Below are 18,300 nucleotides of genomic sequence, written 5' to 3'. Positions count from 1 at the left end.
ACAATAGATGAGTCCATTGTGAGAGAGGGTTAGAGGAGGTGATCACCCTGCCCACTGTTTCCCTGCTCTGTGCTGAAGTGGTACAAGCCGACTTTGATCAATGTGGATCGATGTGGATGAGTGTGCAGCCGGAAGGCGCTACGTGGAGGAGGAGGGGGTGATTGCCCTCTGCTCTGTCGCACACTGTGTGTGTGGGAGGGAATTAAGACACAGCATGTCATGCATTTCTACATGATGTATCGTGCTAACAAAATATATCTTTAACCTACAAATTACTCCATCTCAGCCTCTGTTTCTACTCTTTCTGTCCGTCTTTCCCCCTTCGGCTGTTTCGTGTGACTTTATGGGCGCTAAGTGAAGAGGACAAAAGTTGCCTAGCTGTTGTTTTTAGCAAATTTTGAGTATTCTTGGGTATAAAATGGCCAATGTTAGCCTAAATTACAATTTCTTACAACCAATTTTTTGCCTTTATTTAGAGCAGTAGAGTAGAGATGGAATGGAAAGAGGGGAGACGAATGGGGAGAAACCTGCAGCAAAGGGTCGTGAGTGGGAGTCAAACCCACGACCGCTGCCTCGGGGAGCTACAGCCCCTGTTCATGGGTCGCCCGCTCAACTAGGTGAGCTATAGGGGCGCCCCCTTACAGTCATTTTTAAAACTTTTGTCAACATGTTCTTTCCTATTGTCGTCCTTTTTCCTCCCAACATTGTCAGAACTCAACACGAGCCCTCGAGGCTCTGCAGTTGTTGGCGATACAAAGGTGTACATGTTGTTGCTCTGCATTACTGTTATTTCCATTTTCACTTCCCTTTGATTATTAATGTATTCCCCTGAAAGAGAAGCTGCACAGGCAGCTATGGAGAAATATTTTTGTCCATTCTCCTCTTGCGCGTGTGTGTGTGCTTCGAGATTGTCTGCGCATCGTTTTGTGTGTGCTGGCGGTGTGTATATCATCACTCTTTGGAGTAATGAATGCTAATCCTCTCTTATCTGCTTTAACCTCAAGGCAATGACACTGGCTGCTGATGCCAGTACAGTGACACCCTTTGTAGGAGAAGAAAAGGAGTGTGTGAGAGTGTGTGTGTGTGTGTGTGTCTGTCTGAATGAAGATGTACCACACAAGCAGGAGAGATGTCTCTACTTGCATTTGACAACTTTCTCTGTGTTTTTCTCACTCTGTTCCTTGGAAGCTTCAGGGTGTGGTCTTGTGATTATGTGCCACGTCCCCCATGACTCATCAGAAGTGAATAGAACATTCCAGCCCTCTGACTCGACCACATCTGATCCGGACTCGTTTCATCAGGAGGGCAAAGAGAAAAAAATAAAAAAAAGAGGTCATTTGATACTGAATCCCTCCTTAGGTCATTAAACCAAGAGGGCACATTAACAATTTTTGTGCTGTCTGTTGTTCATGTCCACAAACGCAGTCTTCACTAGCTGAGGGCAGCACCCTGTTTGTTGCCCACAGCATCTTTTTTTTTTTTTTTTTTCCACTTTGGAGCCACTTTTTGTAGCTGGTAAAGATCACAGCACAAACCAAAATCAGCTGCCGGTCTTTGTTAGCGGAGCATCTTTTGTGCATTTACAAGAACAAACCCTATGACTTTATCCTGTCTTCAAGCAAACATTTAGAGGAAGAAAAAAAAAAATCACTCCTCTGCCCTCCTCTTGATGAACACTTAATGACAATGACTGTGAAGCAATTTAAGGAGAGCGTGGAAATAGGTGGAGCGCGAGATATGAAAAAAAAAAAAAAAAAAAAAAGCGGGGGGAGGTTTAGATGTAAAAAAAGAAAGAGGTCTATTCCCAGCAGCCAGTGAGGCCCATATATCTGCGGAATGAGCGTTACAAAGATGGGCAGAAAATAATTAGGCCTAAAAGCTGTTGAATCCTGTGCGCCTGTTCACCAGTCTTCCATTAAGGCTGTTTTAATGGGTCTGCTCTCTGCCTGCCTTCTTGGCAGAGTGAATGGGAGATAAAACTGAATTAGACAAAACTTTAGAGATTGTGAATAGAGACCGCTTAGGCTGGGAGTGAAGAGAGAGATGAAGGCAGACGGGAGAGAAAAAAAAAAAAAAAAAAGATGAACGGATAGAGGATGGAGGAAGAGGGTTAATTGAAAGAGAAATAGAGAAGAAGGGCCAGATCTCTGGGGCTGTGGGGTGGCCTCTCTTTCTGCTCGCTACATCACTAAATGTGTGTGCATGGTGTGCACTGGTGAATGTGTGTGTTTGTCTGTCTGAGGGGAGATAGTGTTGTAGACCTAATGAGAACAAAGCTAATTAGAGACTTTGCCTTGCACGACTTTACAATGACGTTCCCACTGGAGCCCGGACAACACTTGCCACCTATATTGTAGCCTCCAGAGAGAAGGAAGAGAGACACTGCGGAGACTGTTTTTTTCATTTGAACTTTTTCATCCTCTGTTGAAAGCAAATTTTAAAAGCAAGCAAGCAAAAAAAAAGGAAAAAAAAGTCTTGGATGTGACTGCAGCCAGGTCAGTGAAAGGAATAGAGAGAGCAAAGATGAAAAAAGGTATAGGCTCTGCTGCTTACTTGGTGATGTTGACATTACATTTAATCCCTTTTTCCTCACCGCAGACTTTATTTCTCCAATGCTAATGCTGATCGTGAGGATGTCCACTTTAAGAGAAGTCAGCAGCAGATCCTGATTTGCGCAGCCCCAGAGGAGTCTAATGATCTATATACAGGCCTACATTCTGTGGCCTGATTCGAATGTCTGCCCCTGTGTTCACCCTGAGTCCTCAAGCTGCGAAATAAATGGACACTGACTCATGCATAGACTTGTGACATTAAAATAACAGTCGTGCTGTAAATGTCTGTCCAGGTGATGTGATTTCATAAAGTCTTCTCTCTTTCTTCACGGTGTTTGGAGACTTTAACAGCAGATAGTGAACAGGAAAATCAACATAGTACTCAGTTATAAAAGTTAGCTGTCCCTTTGTTGTTACATGTCTGTTTACGACTCCTTTTACATGAGCTGAATCATGTTTTATGATGTTAGATCACTTTATGACATAAATACGACTGAAGCTTTGTTGACACTTTGCTGGTAGCTGTTTTGACCAAATGGGAGAAAACGTCTCCATAGTCTCAGAATTGCAACTATACTGCAGTGAAAAGGCGTATTATAAATGGAGTATCACACCTTCCTGCACTCACCACTTATTTTGAGCACTCAGATGGGTCGTTCTATCTCAAATCAGCAAATTGTCAAACCCATTTCTGCTCAACCCATCTCTGGTTTGTCTGGAATTTTGATAAAATATGGATATTTGTACAAAACAAACATCTGTCATCTTTTTTTTTTTTTTAGCTTGATATATCAGATGGGTCGTTCTATCTCAAATCACCAAATTGTCAAACCCATTTCTGCTCAACCCATCTCTGGTTTGTCTGGAATTTTGATAAAATATGGATATTTGTACAAAACAAACATCTGTCATCTTTTTTTTTTTTTTTAGCTTGTTATATCAAATAGATTCTGGGATATATATTTTGTAATTGCCAGTCAACCCACTTTTAGGAGGTCTTTTTGTGCATTCAAATTTGAGGCTATGTTTGAACAACAATATTTCAGGAACAATTTGAGATAAAAGCTTGACATTTTTACTGTTATTTTTTCGGCATGCCACTGATTCAGAATCTGCAATACTGAACAGGTAGATGAAATAGTCTCTGATAAAACTAAATAAAATGGAAACCGTCAAGAAAATTGCCATGGTTGAGCACAATGAAGTAAACTAGGGATGTTTTCTGAACCGTATGTAATTTCATATCACAATAATACAAAGCAAAACATATTGAATACTGCAGTTTTAAAATGGTTCTCCAAATACAACGAAGAAAATAATGTTTTTACATTTAATACAATTTTCTGATCACACCTGTAGGCATAAACCTCGCTTTGAAGGAGACTTGTTATGCTTAATTTCTTTGGAATATATCACTGCATTAGGTCATTAGGATGACATCAATATAGTAACCATGACCAAATACACAGATCTGTTGGGATTTTTCTTGGAGAAAATTTCAAGGTCTTGAAATGTATTTAATAGTAATCGGATGTTTGAAAAAAACATGCTGAAATACAGGCAATTAAGAAGAAAAAGCTTTATCTTGGAAGGCACCTGATATGTAAATCTAAAATTTCACAGACACCATCTGAGCTTATGGTGGAAAAGTTTGAATAACCCAGAAGGTATCAATTACAGTGTGTGGGGGTCCAGTGCTCAGGGTTTAGGGTAGACATCTATTCATTAAGTATATCTGCTTATCCTTTGCAGGTTGGCAGGAAGACTGGGTAAAAAAAAAGTGGTTTGTGCACAGATTGTAAATCTATTACCTGTTTATTACCATATAATAACATACAGACACAACTGTAAGAAATTTAGAACACAGATTTTCCATTTTAGGAAAATGGGACTAAGTTGTTTGTCCTTGAACGTGCAGTAGGACTTTAGAGCACCTATCACACAGGCACGGCTCAGTAAGATCATAAGTAATGGCTGTTGCGGGGTTTGAACCCAGAAGTTTTTTGTTGGTAGTGTAGCAGAAACAATATATCAGTGAGTCAAGTGACAGAGTTGAATATTTGATTTCTGCTTTATCTTGGGCTCTATGAACTCCTAATGGGTGTTTGTCACTGTTTTCTGGTGTTTGAATGATCTTGCACTGCAGTTAAAGGTTAATCAAGAGATAAATCGACAATAAAAAAGTTTGTAAGTTGCAGTCTGAGCTTTATGTTTCAACCAAATCAGCAATAAGACATTAAGACAGATTCAAAAATGGGCTTGAGCAGCTGTTATAAATCTTTCTGATGAGGTTGGCAACAATGGAGGGTTAGTGCAAATTGACAGAAAATCATAAAAAAAACAGACTAATTTGTATTCCTCAACAGATCACTGATGGGGGGGGGGGGATAAGGCAGATAACGGGTAATAAACATGAATCAAGCAGTTAAGCGTGAGTTTAACATGGACTGCTTGAGCCAGGCATTCCTGCCATGTGCAACACTGGAGCGCGAACCCACAACAGTTCAGCTCAACAGTGGCAGAGTGCTGTCATTAGCCATGATGGCTAATGATTTTGCCCCATCATTAGCTTCCTGTGCTAACGATTTTGTACCCGCACCCACCCAAAACATGCTAACACTCTGCCGGGCTAAGTAGTGCTACTGGGGGCCATAATTGGTGTTGTGGCTAATTGAGCACTGCAGCTAAAAGCTTTCCTCGGACTCTGCATCATTTGTGACGTTTACTTTCTGCAGCAGTGTTTTTTTTTCTCCTGCGAAGTCATCAGCTGTTTTATTCCAGTTATAGTCTCTACGAGCTGCGTTGTGTCACCTCCGTCTATCATTGTCTGTAATTCTTCTGTCCACATATCTATCTTTGTCGTCGTCTCAAAGGCTTATCCCTTTGCCCAGTTAAATGAGATTTTAAGGTCATTAGCTGATCCAGGCTATTATACTAATGCACCAGGGGTGTTCCAGATTTGATAAATGATTGGAAAGAGATAATGAGACTTATATAGACATCTAGTATTAGCTGTGGCACACGGAGAGACGGGGATGACAAAGGACGCAGGATGTTTTTCTCTGTCTGAAAAAAATCCCCAGGTTCACTTCCTAACATGCAGCATGATTAGCCAGTTGTTCACAACTGGAGTGTGTTGCTTAATAAAAATGCAGGACAGGAGAGAGAGAGAGAGAGAGTGTGTGTGTGTGTGTGTGTGTGTGTGAGTGTGTGTGTGTGTGTGTGAGTGTGTGTGTGTGTTATTGGCCAGTCTGGCAGAACTCGCAGTCCTCAGACAGGCCGTTCTTTGTGCCGTGTCTGATGTCATAATTTGTCTGACGTATGCTTGCCAGCAGGAACCTTTGGTCATGAAAGCACATGCTCAATGGTGTGTGTGTGTGTGTGTGTGTGTGTGTGTGTGTGTGTGTGTGTGCGCGCGCTTGTGTATTCTCATCACGGGCTCCATCCAGACAACACTTTCTTGATTGATGGTTGTCTTTGGGAGCAGGAGGGAGAGGCGGTGCCATCGGGAGGGGATTAATAATGCACTGGGGTTCGGGACGGTGGCTGTCCAGACCTGAGCTCCTAGAGTTGTCACACTGGTCACGGTGTTTCACTGTGCAGCAGCAGCAGCAGCAGCAGCAGCAGCAGCAGCAGCAGCAGCAGCAGCAGGCACGTTTGGAGGAGAACTCAGACAAGAGCGGCGAGAAAGAATGCGGAAAAGATCAGAGGCTGTCGGATTATGTGTGGTTAAGTTAGAATGAGTCATTCTGGACGGGTAGATTAAAAGATCATTTAGAATCAATGGGTGATTACGGCAGTGAACATGCAGAAGGGCCTGGTGGGAAAGCAATGTGCCATTCAACCCCTTTGGAGGATATAGATATGTGGCAGCAAAGACACTGCTGAAATCGCTTGCGCAGACCGCTTTGATTAATATTAATAGGAAAAGCACACTCCGCATCTGTGCTTCTGTCTGTCTCACTCCCTCTGTCTGTTTTTTTGTACCTCTCTCTCTCTCTCTGACTGTCTCCCCCCTTCCACTCCTTCTGTTCTCGTCTTTGCCTCTGTTGCCGCTCTATGAGAGGAATTCTGCCACGAGTTTTATTCACTGGGATTCCACAGACGCAGCCTTCAGAGAGCAGCCAAAGTACCACAGGCAACAAATAAGACTGACAGTGTGAGGGTTTGATCGCGTAGTCCCACAACACCAATGCAGACACACACACAGGAAAATGGCCAGTTGGTGACGTTATTAACTTATGACCCAAACTGCCTTGACCATTTCATCAACATGTCCAAAACTGTAGCTGTGCTTTTGATGATAACTTACAGGAACATTTGTTTTCCTCTTTTTTTTAAGCCTAGCCCTGCACTTCAACAACTTGTATCAAACAGATTAAAAAAAAAGAAGCTAAGAGGGAAAAGAGAGAAAAATTAATAAACAAAACTGCAAAAAAAAAAATCAGTGACAGAGGAGCACAGCACATAAAATATAAGACACCTTGGTGATTAGCAAGACTGCTGGATAACACAAAGCAGAAATAAAATGCTTAAATGAGAGAGTTTAGGAATTCTTTTATGCTCTCTCGTAAATTTGGTGCAAACACATTAGGAGAAACAATAAAGTGGATGGATGGAGAAAAAAAAAGTGTGTGTGCTCCACTAACCTGCATGTTAGCTTCTGTAACAAAAGAAGGGTTAAGATTCACATTTATCAGCATTTCTAGGAAAAGATCAAACTAAAACCTCTGATGTCTGTTTATCCGTGTGTCTATGTGGGCTGCATAGTGACACAGAAATGGCACAGCTGTGTTCTGTTTCTCGTTCTGTTTTTTTTAGCTGTCGTTTATAAATCTTCCTATTTCCACACACCGTTGTGCCTGCAGGACGTTAGCACCATGTAGAACTTTAATGTCACGTCCGAGGATCTTTTTTTTTTTTTTTGCTTTTTACCGCTTGGGGGCTGCAGAAGAAAATAGTAAACACTGACATGTTATCGCCTTCTGAAGTTGCAAACGCATTTAGCGCATTAGCAGCACCGTTAGTATTTATGTTTCTGATCACCTTCTAATTTTAGCTCTGTTTCCACATCCACTGACAATACGATGTGTTCATGAAGGCCTTCTTGCTTTTCAAAGTTTCCTGCTCTGGCTGGCTGATGAGACTGCTGACGCTGAATCATAACAGTAAGGGCCAGACTTTGAAACTGGATAGTAAACGAGGTTCTATTCATATTACAACAGGTACGCCCTGCAGACGGTCGCGTCGCCCTTTGTATGGAGCAGAACAACACGCGGCGCTGGCTGTGACTTTACGCTTGTTACAGGATATAGCAGCTCATTGCAGTTTGGGCTGCAGCGCCGCGTCAGTGTGAATATTCCTGAGGTGTGCCGAGCGCAGTGGGCGGACGTGGCAGAGGATTTCTAGAGAATTTGGAACTCCCCACTGTTGATGAGAAGCATGCACAAATCAAAGCACCACCAAAGTCTGGCAGCAACTGCTTCAAGCTTTTGTTTCAAGCACCCCTTGTTTTCCCATTTGCAGTCAGGGCAGTGCAGACAGTCTGGATCGGCCTTAAAGGCTGTGATCTGTGAAGCAAAACCAGTGAGCTGCAGGTCACTAAAAAGCCCTGTGGAGCTGAGGGAGACTGCAAACTGTCACTATGAGCAATCCCATTCAGATTACACACTGATCTAAAAATATTAACAGGGCAGCTTTAAAAGTACAGTGTGGCCAGAATGTGGATGTTAAACGGTTAAAAAAAAAAAAAATCTGTCGTCCACTGTTGTTTATGTGGACTGCTTTGTTGATGTAACCTTGTCACAGAGGACTATGTGAAGTTGATTAAAACCACCCTGTTTGCTGCTGCTGAAGTCCCAACCAGCCACGTGGGATACTTGAAAATGCAGTGAAAATGCCGCAGTGGAAATTAGAGTAAGTCAAGGTTAGGATGTGTACATATGCATATGTGCGTATCCATCCTTGCATATATATATATATATATATACATATATGTGTGTGTGCATTATTACACACTAGTATATCGATATATATCACGCTCTACTTCTCCAAATATAATTAGTAACAAACCGTCATCCCAAACTTTTTGCTATATTTTCCTGAAAAGTAACACCACTGAATGTGCACGTGTGAGTGTCTGCATCCAGAAGCTGAAATATAGCTGCAAGATATCTAATTTAATGAGGCCAAGGTGATTTATAAGTGCAGAATGCTCTATTTCCCATAAACCTAAAGTGTGACTGTGACAGCTGGTTCACTTTCATTTAATTGCCTTTTCCTTTTTTTTTTTCTAAAGAGAAACTTTGCCACAACAAAAATCTGGCAACAGTACCAGTTTCAGAATCTATATTTGGAGAGGAGACAGCTTTATGTGTTTACCAAACCGTACCCTGGCATGTGAGAAGTTGTCTTGTGGTGTAGCTTTCAATGAAGACAGAATAATTTGACGTGTTTGTCCGGGGCAAAGGGTGTGCAGAGAGGTGGACCTGAACAGGGAGAGACACAGAAAAGACAAGAGGACAAGAAGATAGAACAGTCTGAACAGTGCTTGAGAGACAGATGCAGGTAGTCTGTTAGGGGAGGACAGGCAGACAGGTGAAGGTGGAACACCGTCAGCTCGAGTAGAGTCTGCTAGTCACACACTCGAGCCAGAGGGAGTGCTGCTTTGGATCAGACAGGCTCACCATTAACCTGTACTGACACTGTTTAGACAGTGGAGAAAATAGCTGGGGAAACAGACAGGGGAGCATCCAGGACATTAGCATCAGCAGCAGTGATAGGCAGGGACCTCAGGCTCACGCATGACTGCATTGTTTAGACAGCAGCAGCACAACACCAGATAATGGGGCTATTGATGAAACCAGGAAGTGGGAACACATCTCTCTAGATGCAGCCAATAAAATGCAAATCAAAATTCAGATTCTGCCCCGATGCTAATCCATCGATGTGCTCACAGTGGTGTCTGTCATCGAGGAAGGAAAAAGAATCCTCTTTCAAAAACAAAACGCAGAACCCGATGATCTGACAGCAATCCAGTTTTTTGTATTTCAAGTGATTGAAGAACAACATTTTACAGTTCTTCTATAACTCATCCCTTGTGGAGACGGTTTCCCCCAAAAAACGTTGTTTCTGTACAACTAAACTGAATTCTCATTTATGTTTTAAGGTATTTTAACATATTTTCTCTCAGATTCAGTTTGTCTTAATATATTTTAGGTATGAGAATGACATTTCTTGCCATGCTACATCGCTTCCCAAACCTTTTCAGCCAACCAGTTACATATTAAATGGGATGGGACTCTTCACTTTTGTGTCCCGAAAGAGGAGAAATGTTAAACATGTTGTGAAACGATGTGTTTTAACCCAAAATATGATATTTGCCTGAAGCGAACCAAGTAGTTTTGGTGGCTAAACCCACCCAAATGAAAATGAAAATAAAAATGATGGTAAGAAATCATGTGATCGTCACAGACAGAGTGAAAGTCCTGTGTTGGTGTCACCCATCGACTCTCCTAACGCAGACTTTGTTGCTATTTGAAAGTGAAAACTTACACACAGAGAAAAGCAAGTTTCTTTCTTTTTTGTTCCATCGTAGTGTTTCCATTCCTTCAAAGCTTTGTTAAATGCTCTCCAGCACAGTAGTCTTGTGATTTATACACACAAAGTTTGTCTTCTTTCCATAAAAAAAGGGGGAAAAAGTATTTCTAATGATGGAAATAAAACCAGCCGTCTACAAAGTACGACTGGATCAACACTGATGTTTTATTTTGATAGTCACATTGAACGATTATGGCAAAAATAAAAATTTAAGAAGAAAAAGTTTGTTTCATTATTTTGAGAAGAAGGTGACACCCTGAGGTCATTTATGTCCTTCACTTGTGACAGAAAAAGCTGACAAACTGCCTTCAGCTGTTTACGAAAAGTGTTATTTTTCTCTGAAAACGTGATGTTTTTTTTCCTCATACATTTTAGATTTTACTCTCAAAATGTCACAGCTTTTTTCTTTGACATTTTCAACTTTTTTTTTCTCTAAATTATGACTTTGTAGCTTCCCCCCAAGATAGCTTGTTAAAATGTTAAATTGTTTAAAACCTATTGAACTTGGACCACTCCAAACGCAATGCAAAGAGGACGCTCTCAAAGAGCGTTGGGGGGATTTTATGTAATTGTAAGCTCAGTGTTGTCACAGTTGATCACAGGCGCACACACATGGCTGGAGTTGCCATGCTTGAGTCGAGTCACCCAGAGGGAATGTACCCTGAAAATCAAAAGACATTAACCAATTAGCGCTGATCAATAGTCACAGCCACGCAGGGATGAGCCAGACTTGGAGCTTTGTTAATGTGTGCCTCTAGGCCAATCGGCAGGCTGGGAATACTATCCCTCTCAGCTCTAGTCCAATGAAAATGCCAGAACAACTCTTGACATTCTGCTGCTCTCCAATGCAAAGTAGCGTTCCTGCTGTAGCTAGGCAGAACTGGGCGCACGAGGTAAATAAAAGGGGAGAGAGGGAAGAGACAGAGCGAGACACGGAGAGGAAGAAAAAAAAAAAAAAAAGGAGAGGTGTTAGGAATAAAGGCAGAATAGGCGAGTGCATGTGTTAGGTTGTCAAAGCAGGTGTCATAGTGGGCCGCAGTGAGCAGCAGGTAATCTCACTGAGATAAGCAGTAGCATGACAGCCAACCTTTAATTCCCCCTGGCAGGTGGTACTGTGGAGTTGTCGTAGGGCTGGTCTCCAAGTCCCCCTGGAAATAGATTTATATGAAGCAGTAATGGGGAGAGATGGATAGAGGATGCATTTTGATGAGGCGGGTTGAGAGAAGAGGAGAAGAAAGAGCAGAGCCGACAAAGGCAGAGAGTTTCCGTGCTGCACATTCTGCACACATGCATGAACATACACAGATCACAGCAGCACTTCTGCACCTGCACTGCTCTGTATTCATGATGGGGGGGAAAGCAAATATCAGCACGAGGCTCAGGATGTATAGGGGATTGAGGTGAAGGGAAGGGAATGAGGGAGAAAAAGGGGGGAGTAAAAAACACCAAAAAAAAAAAAAAAAAGAGGAGGAGATATCTAAGATATTACACCTATCCGGGGGAGTGTTCAGTGGAGCAGGCGTTATGAGAGTGTAAATTACATTCTCTCCTTCTCCCCCTCGGGCTGCCGGCTGCTGGATGAATATAATCACCCACAGCAGCGCAGACACACACTGCGCTATAGACACCGGCATAATGTTCAGATGGCCGCGTCGTGTGTATGTTTACCGTCGCAGAAGTCTCCAATCACGTATCGATCCAGGCATCAGTTCTCCAGCCTGTTCCTCTTTGAAACGGTGTCAAATATTGACACATAACTCGTTCGTCTCAATTGGGAGGAGATCAATGGCGATTCACGGGGCTTTTTGTAAAACATCCAGCATCAAGTTAGGCACCATCTAAGGCGACAGAACGGAGGGAGACTGCGGATCTCATTGAGATTCCCACAACAGTCGGTCTTTGGAGTTGCAGCAGTAATGAAGTAGTAGTTCAAATAGTTGATTAAAAAAAAACTGAGCTTTTTTTTCTCCCTCATCATTCCTTTTTCTATTTCTTTTTAATTTCATGTCTTTATTTTTACTCAGTAACTATACAAAGATTCTTGACCTTTTTGAACTTGAGCCACTTTTCTTTGTATAATAATTTGTGTAGAGAAAAGGAGGAAAATGAATAAAACAGTTCACCGCACTGGTTTTTCAATTGAACGGGAAAAAGGAATTAGCATATATTTTGATAATTTCTGTGCTGATGGATCTTTTTTTGTTCATTATTTTGGCCTTGCTGCCCCCTGAAGTGATTTTGCTTCCAGATAGTGTCGCTTTTCTCCTTGCGGTAGATGATAAATTATTCCACTTTATTGATAAATCAGTGTTCTCTTGGTTACCGTTAGAATACCCTTTACTTTTATGCTGGGCTCCTACTCCCCTAGACAGGGCCACAACAGTATTAATCATTTAAATCATGTTTCAAACAAAAGTGTCAGACATTCTTTTAAGTCCTGATTCTTAAATGTGATTATTTCCTGTGTTTCTTTGTCCTTTGTGAATGAATATTTCTGGGTTGTGAACTGGTGTTGGGACAAAAAAAAGCAATTTAAAGATGTCTCGTTAAGCTTTCAGAAACTGTGATCATAGCATTTTGGAGTTTTCCAAAAACTTTCTGGTATTTTGTCCTACAGACAATTAACAGATTAGCCCAAAAAAAAAAAAAATATGGACAGATTAGTGCATTATGAAAAGTGCCCCATATCGTCACAAAGACATGCAACATTGTCTTTGTCTAACTTTTGCACTGTGTAATACAATCTCTAGAAGCAGATAGACAGCTAATCCTCTTTATCTTTGCTCTTGGAGCTAAACTGTCTCTCGATGGAACCTTGAGAAAATAGGTAAGGCGGCAAGTGCGCAGCTCAGGCCACAAAAAGAGAAAGAAAGCAGAACTGATCGTCCTTCTTTACGACAAACCGAGTGGCAGGCCCAGATGTCAGGGATGTTAGGTCAGCGCCTGCTAAATGGAAGGGCAGCGACTTGGGTCAAGGCTCATTACTTCTTTACATTAGGCTGCAGTTAAAGGAACCACTATTCTAATCCACCGCTCTCCATGTCTCTATCCCTCCCTTTTTTGTTGCTGTCGCCCTCCTCCTACTCTCCCTTCCTCTCTCTCCCCATCAGGGTCGCTGTTCCAGGGAGAACTGTAAGTACCTGCATCCTCCTCCTCACCTAAAGACCCAACTGGAGATCAATGGAAGGAACAACCTCATCCAGCAGAAAAACATGGCCATGCTGGCCCAGCAGATGCAGCTCGCCAACGCCATGATGCCCGGCACACAGCTACAACCAGTGGTGAGTGCACACAAGTATGCAAACATAAGCGTACGATGACTGTACAAAACAAATACACTCCAGAACATCCTCTCCCACATTCACAAATCTTCACGTGTTACAGTGAAGAGATTTGTGCAGGTACAGTTTTGTGCAAGTGTACAGGGTTTATTCTTTTATATGTGGACGATCAAATTGATTTGTTAGTTTGGACCCACGCCTGGATTTGCTGGTTCTTAGACAACTTGAAGGAAACTGAGCTTCATGACTTATCTGTTATAAGTGTTATTGTACATTACGTTAGAAATGTCTCCGCATTATTAGACTGAAGAAGTTACGATGGCTATCTGATCAAATGAAAATAACAGCTAAGACAATAAAAGCCAAGCTGTTATAAACCATATTTTTTAAAGCTGAAAGCTCATTCATAGTCAACAGGATCATTGCCAAGGCACCTTGTGTAATTTATTCTCATTGTATAGAGTAAAGTGCCTACACCTGATAAACAAGACGAGATAATAAAGTAACAGAACTTTAGTTTGCAGTATTATGTACAGAAAAGAGAAAATATTTCAGTGGATTTAACGTTAAGTAAGACTGACTCCTAAACTCTTGAACTTGCAGGAAATTTGTTATGCAGATAAATCTCTAGTTAAAGAACACCTGCTTCAAAAAGTATTTTCCTGGTTTTCACTCCACTGAATATGTTAAAAAGATTCAGCTTTACATGAACTAAAAACGTATCCCTTATGCCTGCCACTTTTCTTTATTTCAAATGAACTTTAGCCAAACTTAACAAATCAATCCGGTGATTTGTTTGAAGAAGCAGCTTAATGAGAATTGACAGAACGAGTTAATCTGAGTGTGAAAGTTTATTCTTTACCTCAAAAGCAAAAAACACAGTCTTCACTCATGATCGAAGGTTTAGATTTTTCTGTTGTTCTTCACATGGTGCAAACTAGACAACTAAAAAGCTAGTATGTGCTCCAGACAGTTCTCTTTTTTTTGTCTAATGATCATTTAAGTTCATCTCATCACCCTGGATTAAATGAATAATATCTGAACAACAGTACCCAGGTATAAGACAGTAAAGGGACTTACCTTTTACAGTAATCAATAAAGCATTATGCAGTTGTTAACATGCCCACGGATCCATGCATAGACACACACACATACACACACATATGCTGCAAATTACTTGAGAAATTGCACTGTGACTAAGCTGCATGCTCCAAGGATCTTCAATATGATGGCCGGAGCCCCAGTCAGCCAGTTCAAATGAATCCTTCCGTGGCCCGTCCATGAGACCTCAGAGAGTCAATGAAACCTGCCAGTCAGGCTTGAAGTAATTCCTCTGTCTTCTCTGTCCCCTTTATGTTTAAGTGAGAGCAGTGGAGTGAATTTGTCTCACACTATTCAAAAGAGTTTAAGATGCTACACACTCGGACGAACACACACACACACACACACGTGCACACTTTGCCGATGGCTTATCAGCCTTATCTGGGAAAGAGGGGCTGAGTCGAGAGGCCCATTGAGAGGAACAGACGAAACCGTGAAAGGGTTTAAAGGAGCAATAGATCTGCCTGGGACTGCAAAGCCTTCTCTTTCTGTTTATGTCATGGGGGGAGAGAGAGAAAGTAAGGAGGGGGGAGGAGGAGGAAAAGCAGGCTGACAGAGAAGGACACAGCCGAAGAAGAAAGGGAGGACCGAACGCGACAGGAGGAGATAAATGGACAGGGTAAAGACAGGTAGCCAAAGTGAAGGAGATAGGACAACAGCAGTGAGGGGAGATGGCTTTGGGCTTTCGCTACAAAGAAGAGTCGGGAAAACAGCGCTTGTAAAAGGAACAAAGGGTAAGAACGGGTACTAGCCTTTCCAGGAATCCGACTTTCTTCCTCCATCCCTCCCTCGAGTCCGTGGCTTAGTTTCCTGCCACCACACTCAGGGTCTCTACCACATTTTATCTGCCTCCCCCCCTTTTTTTTTTTCTTCTTCTTCTTTTGTCGTCAGCTGTCCCTCCTCCCTCCACACGTGTAGGAAAAGTGCTTTCATTTCACGCATGGAACTGTGCAGAGGGTGAAGTAATTAGAGTCCATTACGTCTGCCTGTGAGTGATGGTGCTCATGATACTTTTTTATTAGAGAGTCAACGTCAGCAGACAGTCCACATTACAATTATATCTATCTACAGTACTGTGTTACTCACTAATTCATTTGCTCACCCACTCTCACATTCACTCATTTACATAAAAACTTCAGTGAATCAAATTTGGCGTACTTGTTTTGGTGCAGACACGCTTTATAAATAAGAGAAATAAAAGCACGGAAACCACAAGGGAAGGGCATTGCAGTGGTGTTCTGTAATTAGATGCAGTTTAAGGTCCCATATTGTGCCTCTTTTTTATTTTTTTTTTGCAAATTAATTAAAGTCTCACATCTCCCCAGAATGTGTCTTTCAGTATTTCAGCCCAAAACACTGCAAAGATGCTTCATTTCACCACGATTGTGTAACTGCTGGTTTTCTAAACAGACTGGTTCAGCGTCTGTAGTTTTAAATACAGTTGAGCTGCCGACTTTCCAAGAGAAAACTCTCGGATAAATGACTATGTGAGAGCAAGACTTTCTTTTGCCTCTAGCCTCCTCTTTAAATGATCATTTTGCATGTAAACACAGTCGAGTTTGTCAGATGTTTCGGTTATAAAATCAGTAGTTTAGGAGTGCAGAGTAGCAGCTCGGAAATGGTTCTGAAATAACTGCTGGTTGACATGTAGTCTTAATGGGCTGCGTTCCAGGTCGGTTTCATGCTCGTATTGTTTTCTGACAACAGAAACAGACAAATATGTAAATGAGGATGCAGCTGTGTTAAAATGCAGCATACATGAGCACAGAGAGCAGGAGAGAAGCAAATAGATTTAAAAGGATGATGCCTACTGAGTTCAGGTTGCAGTGAAACATAGAAGGCAAAATGAAAACATCCATCCATCCATTATCTATACACCACTTAATCCTCACTAGGGTCGCAGGGGGCTGGAGCCTATCCCAGCTGACTCAGGGCGAAGGCAGGGGACACCCTGGACAGGTCACCAGTCTATCACAGGGGTACACTTAGAGACAGACAACCAAGCACACTCACATTCACACCTACGGACAATTTAGAATCATCAATTAACCTCAACATGTTTTTGGCTTGTGGGAGGAAGCCGGAGAACCCGGAGGGAACCCACGCTGCACGGGGAGAACATGCAAACTCCACGCAGAAAGATCCCGGGTGTCCTCACTGGGACGCGAACTGGTGACCTTCTTGATTCGAGGCAACAGTGCTAACCACCACACCACCTTGCAGCCCAACATGAAAACACAGTCACCCAAATTAGTCCTTGTTTATTGGTTTAAAATCTGTCATGTAGTTTCCACCATCTCTAAATGTCCCTCAAAATTACAATTCCCACATACCTGTGAGCTGTGGGCATTTGGTCTTAGCTAAAAGTGGGTCTTCAGTTCCTCAGATGCTGGGAATACATGAAGACTCTTGTGTCTGTGACGATTGTCAGTCATCCAGGTCATGGTTATGCTTGTGGATTAATCATAGCAACTGGGCTTGCTTGATGAACTGATGAAGCCTCTTGGATGAAAAATACTTTATTTATCCCAGAAGGGAAATTCAAATGATGAGAGGTGAAACGTCTTCAAGGAACTCAAGCAGGTCCAGTTGCTATGATTGCTCCATGAGAAAGACTCCTGTGTTCATTCTTGTAGCCAAAAGCAGAAGATTTAGCATGGTTTGCTCTTGGCTGAGACATTATAGTAAAAGCAGCCCTAGAAAGTAGGCAAACCTGGTAGACTGTGGGGCAGCTGCTCATTTTAAATGGCTCACCTCAGAAACAGCGGGCAATAAGTGGGCACGATTATGCAAATGCTTAGCCGGACAACTTGTGGTTCCTGAGTTTCTATGTAAGAAACTGGACAAAGTTCCGAGAGGCTTGTAAAGCTGGGAGGCCATTTAGTTGAAAGGGAGCTTGAGAAAAGGCAGTAGTAAGCATCATCATACTTGCACAGCTTTTATTTTCCATCTCCAAGTTTATAAAACATGCAAAACACAATAAAAATGGATTTTCACCATATGGGACTTTTAAAACTGGAGGTAGGGCTGGCGTTGCAAAGTAGTAAGAAAACAAAGTTCTGAGTGTGCATAAGGTAGCTAACGTAGAAATTCAATAATCTTAAAGTCTGTATTTTTGTTCCTTTATAATGGTTAAATATCTGCGATGTTAAATATCTCTGGATGCAGCCTTTGTTGGTCTGATGTGACCTGCTATGGTGGCCAATTAGCAAACTTAGCACACTTTAAATAGAGATGTTAAATTAAATGTTAAGTCAGTTTGTGAACTTGTGACTTTTTACAACTTTAGCTGCTGTTACATTTTACCAAAATAGTTATTTTATCCACATTAAGCACTATTATACTAAATAAAGATGAGATCCTGACAGTTTGCTCAAAAATATGTGAATAAGCTTGGAATTAATGATGAAACGCAAAATCATAGTACTTTAAAGAAAGGCCATTTATTACATAAATGCCACATCACTGCTGCAACACAAATCACTGACAGGAGGTATGCAGTGAGACATTGTTCTGTTCTGAATCTGTAAATAACCTCAATTTAACACAGCTCACACTCTCATGTTAACAGTTTTAAACTTTGAATGTGAATTGTAACAAGGACCTGCAATGTCGTATCAGTATCGGAAAGGATTCGGTGCTAAATGAAGAGACTTTCCAAAAAAGGCCATAAGCAAGGTCACAGACTCTTTGCTGGATGACATCACTGCATTGTTAAAACCTCATGACTGTGAGTGTTTTCAATGACATCATGCCTCTCCCATCCA

The 18,300-nt window shown here is 41.8% G+C and overlaps 1 protein-coding gene across 7 annotated transcripts in view; it reads left to right on the top strand.

The window, feature by feature from the left end:
* The window catches only part of LOC103363290 (muscleblind-like protein 1), a 70,399-nt gene that overhangs the window by 36,016 nt on the left and 16,083 nt on the right, over window positions 1-18,300 (top strand). For all 7 annotated transcript variants that reach the window (XM_008289975.1, XM_008289976.1, XM_008289974.1 and 4 more), the window contains one exon: window positions 13,262-13,432. In XM_008289975.1, the coding sequence (XP_008288197.1) occupies window positions 13,262-13,432 (171 nt within the window). The remainder of the gene's footprint in view (window positions 1-13,261; window positions 13,433-18,300) is intronic.

Source organism: Stegastes partitus, unplaced genomic scaffold, assembly GCF_000690725.1.
Source record: "Stegastes partitus isolate 25-593 unplaced genomic scaffold, Stegastes_partitus-1.0.2 Scaffold650, whole genome shotgun sequence".
In the NCBI taxonomy this organism is placed as follows: domain Eukaryota; kingdom Metazoa; phylum Chordata; class Actinopteri; family Pomacentridae; genus Stegastes; species Stegastes partitus.
The sequence above is the reverse complement of the archived record's forward strand: the minus strand, read 5'-3'. Positions and strand labels throughout refer to the sequence as shown.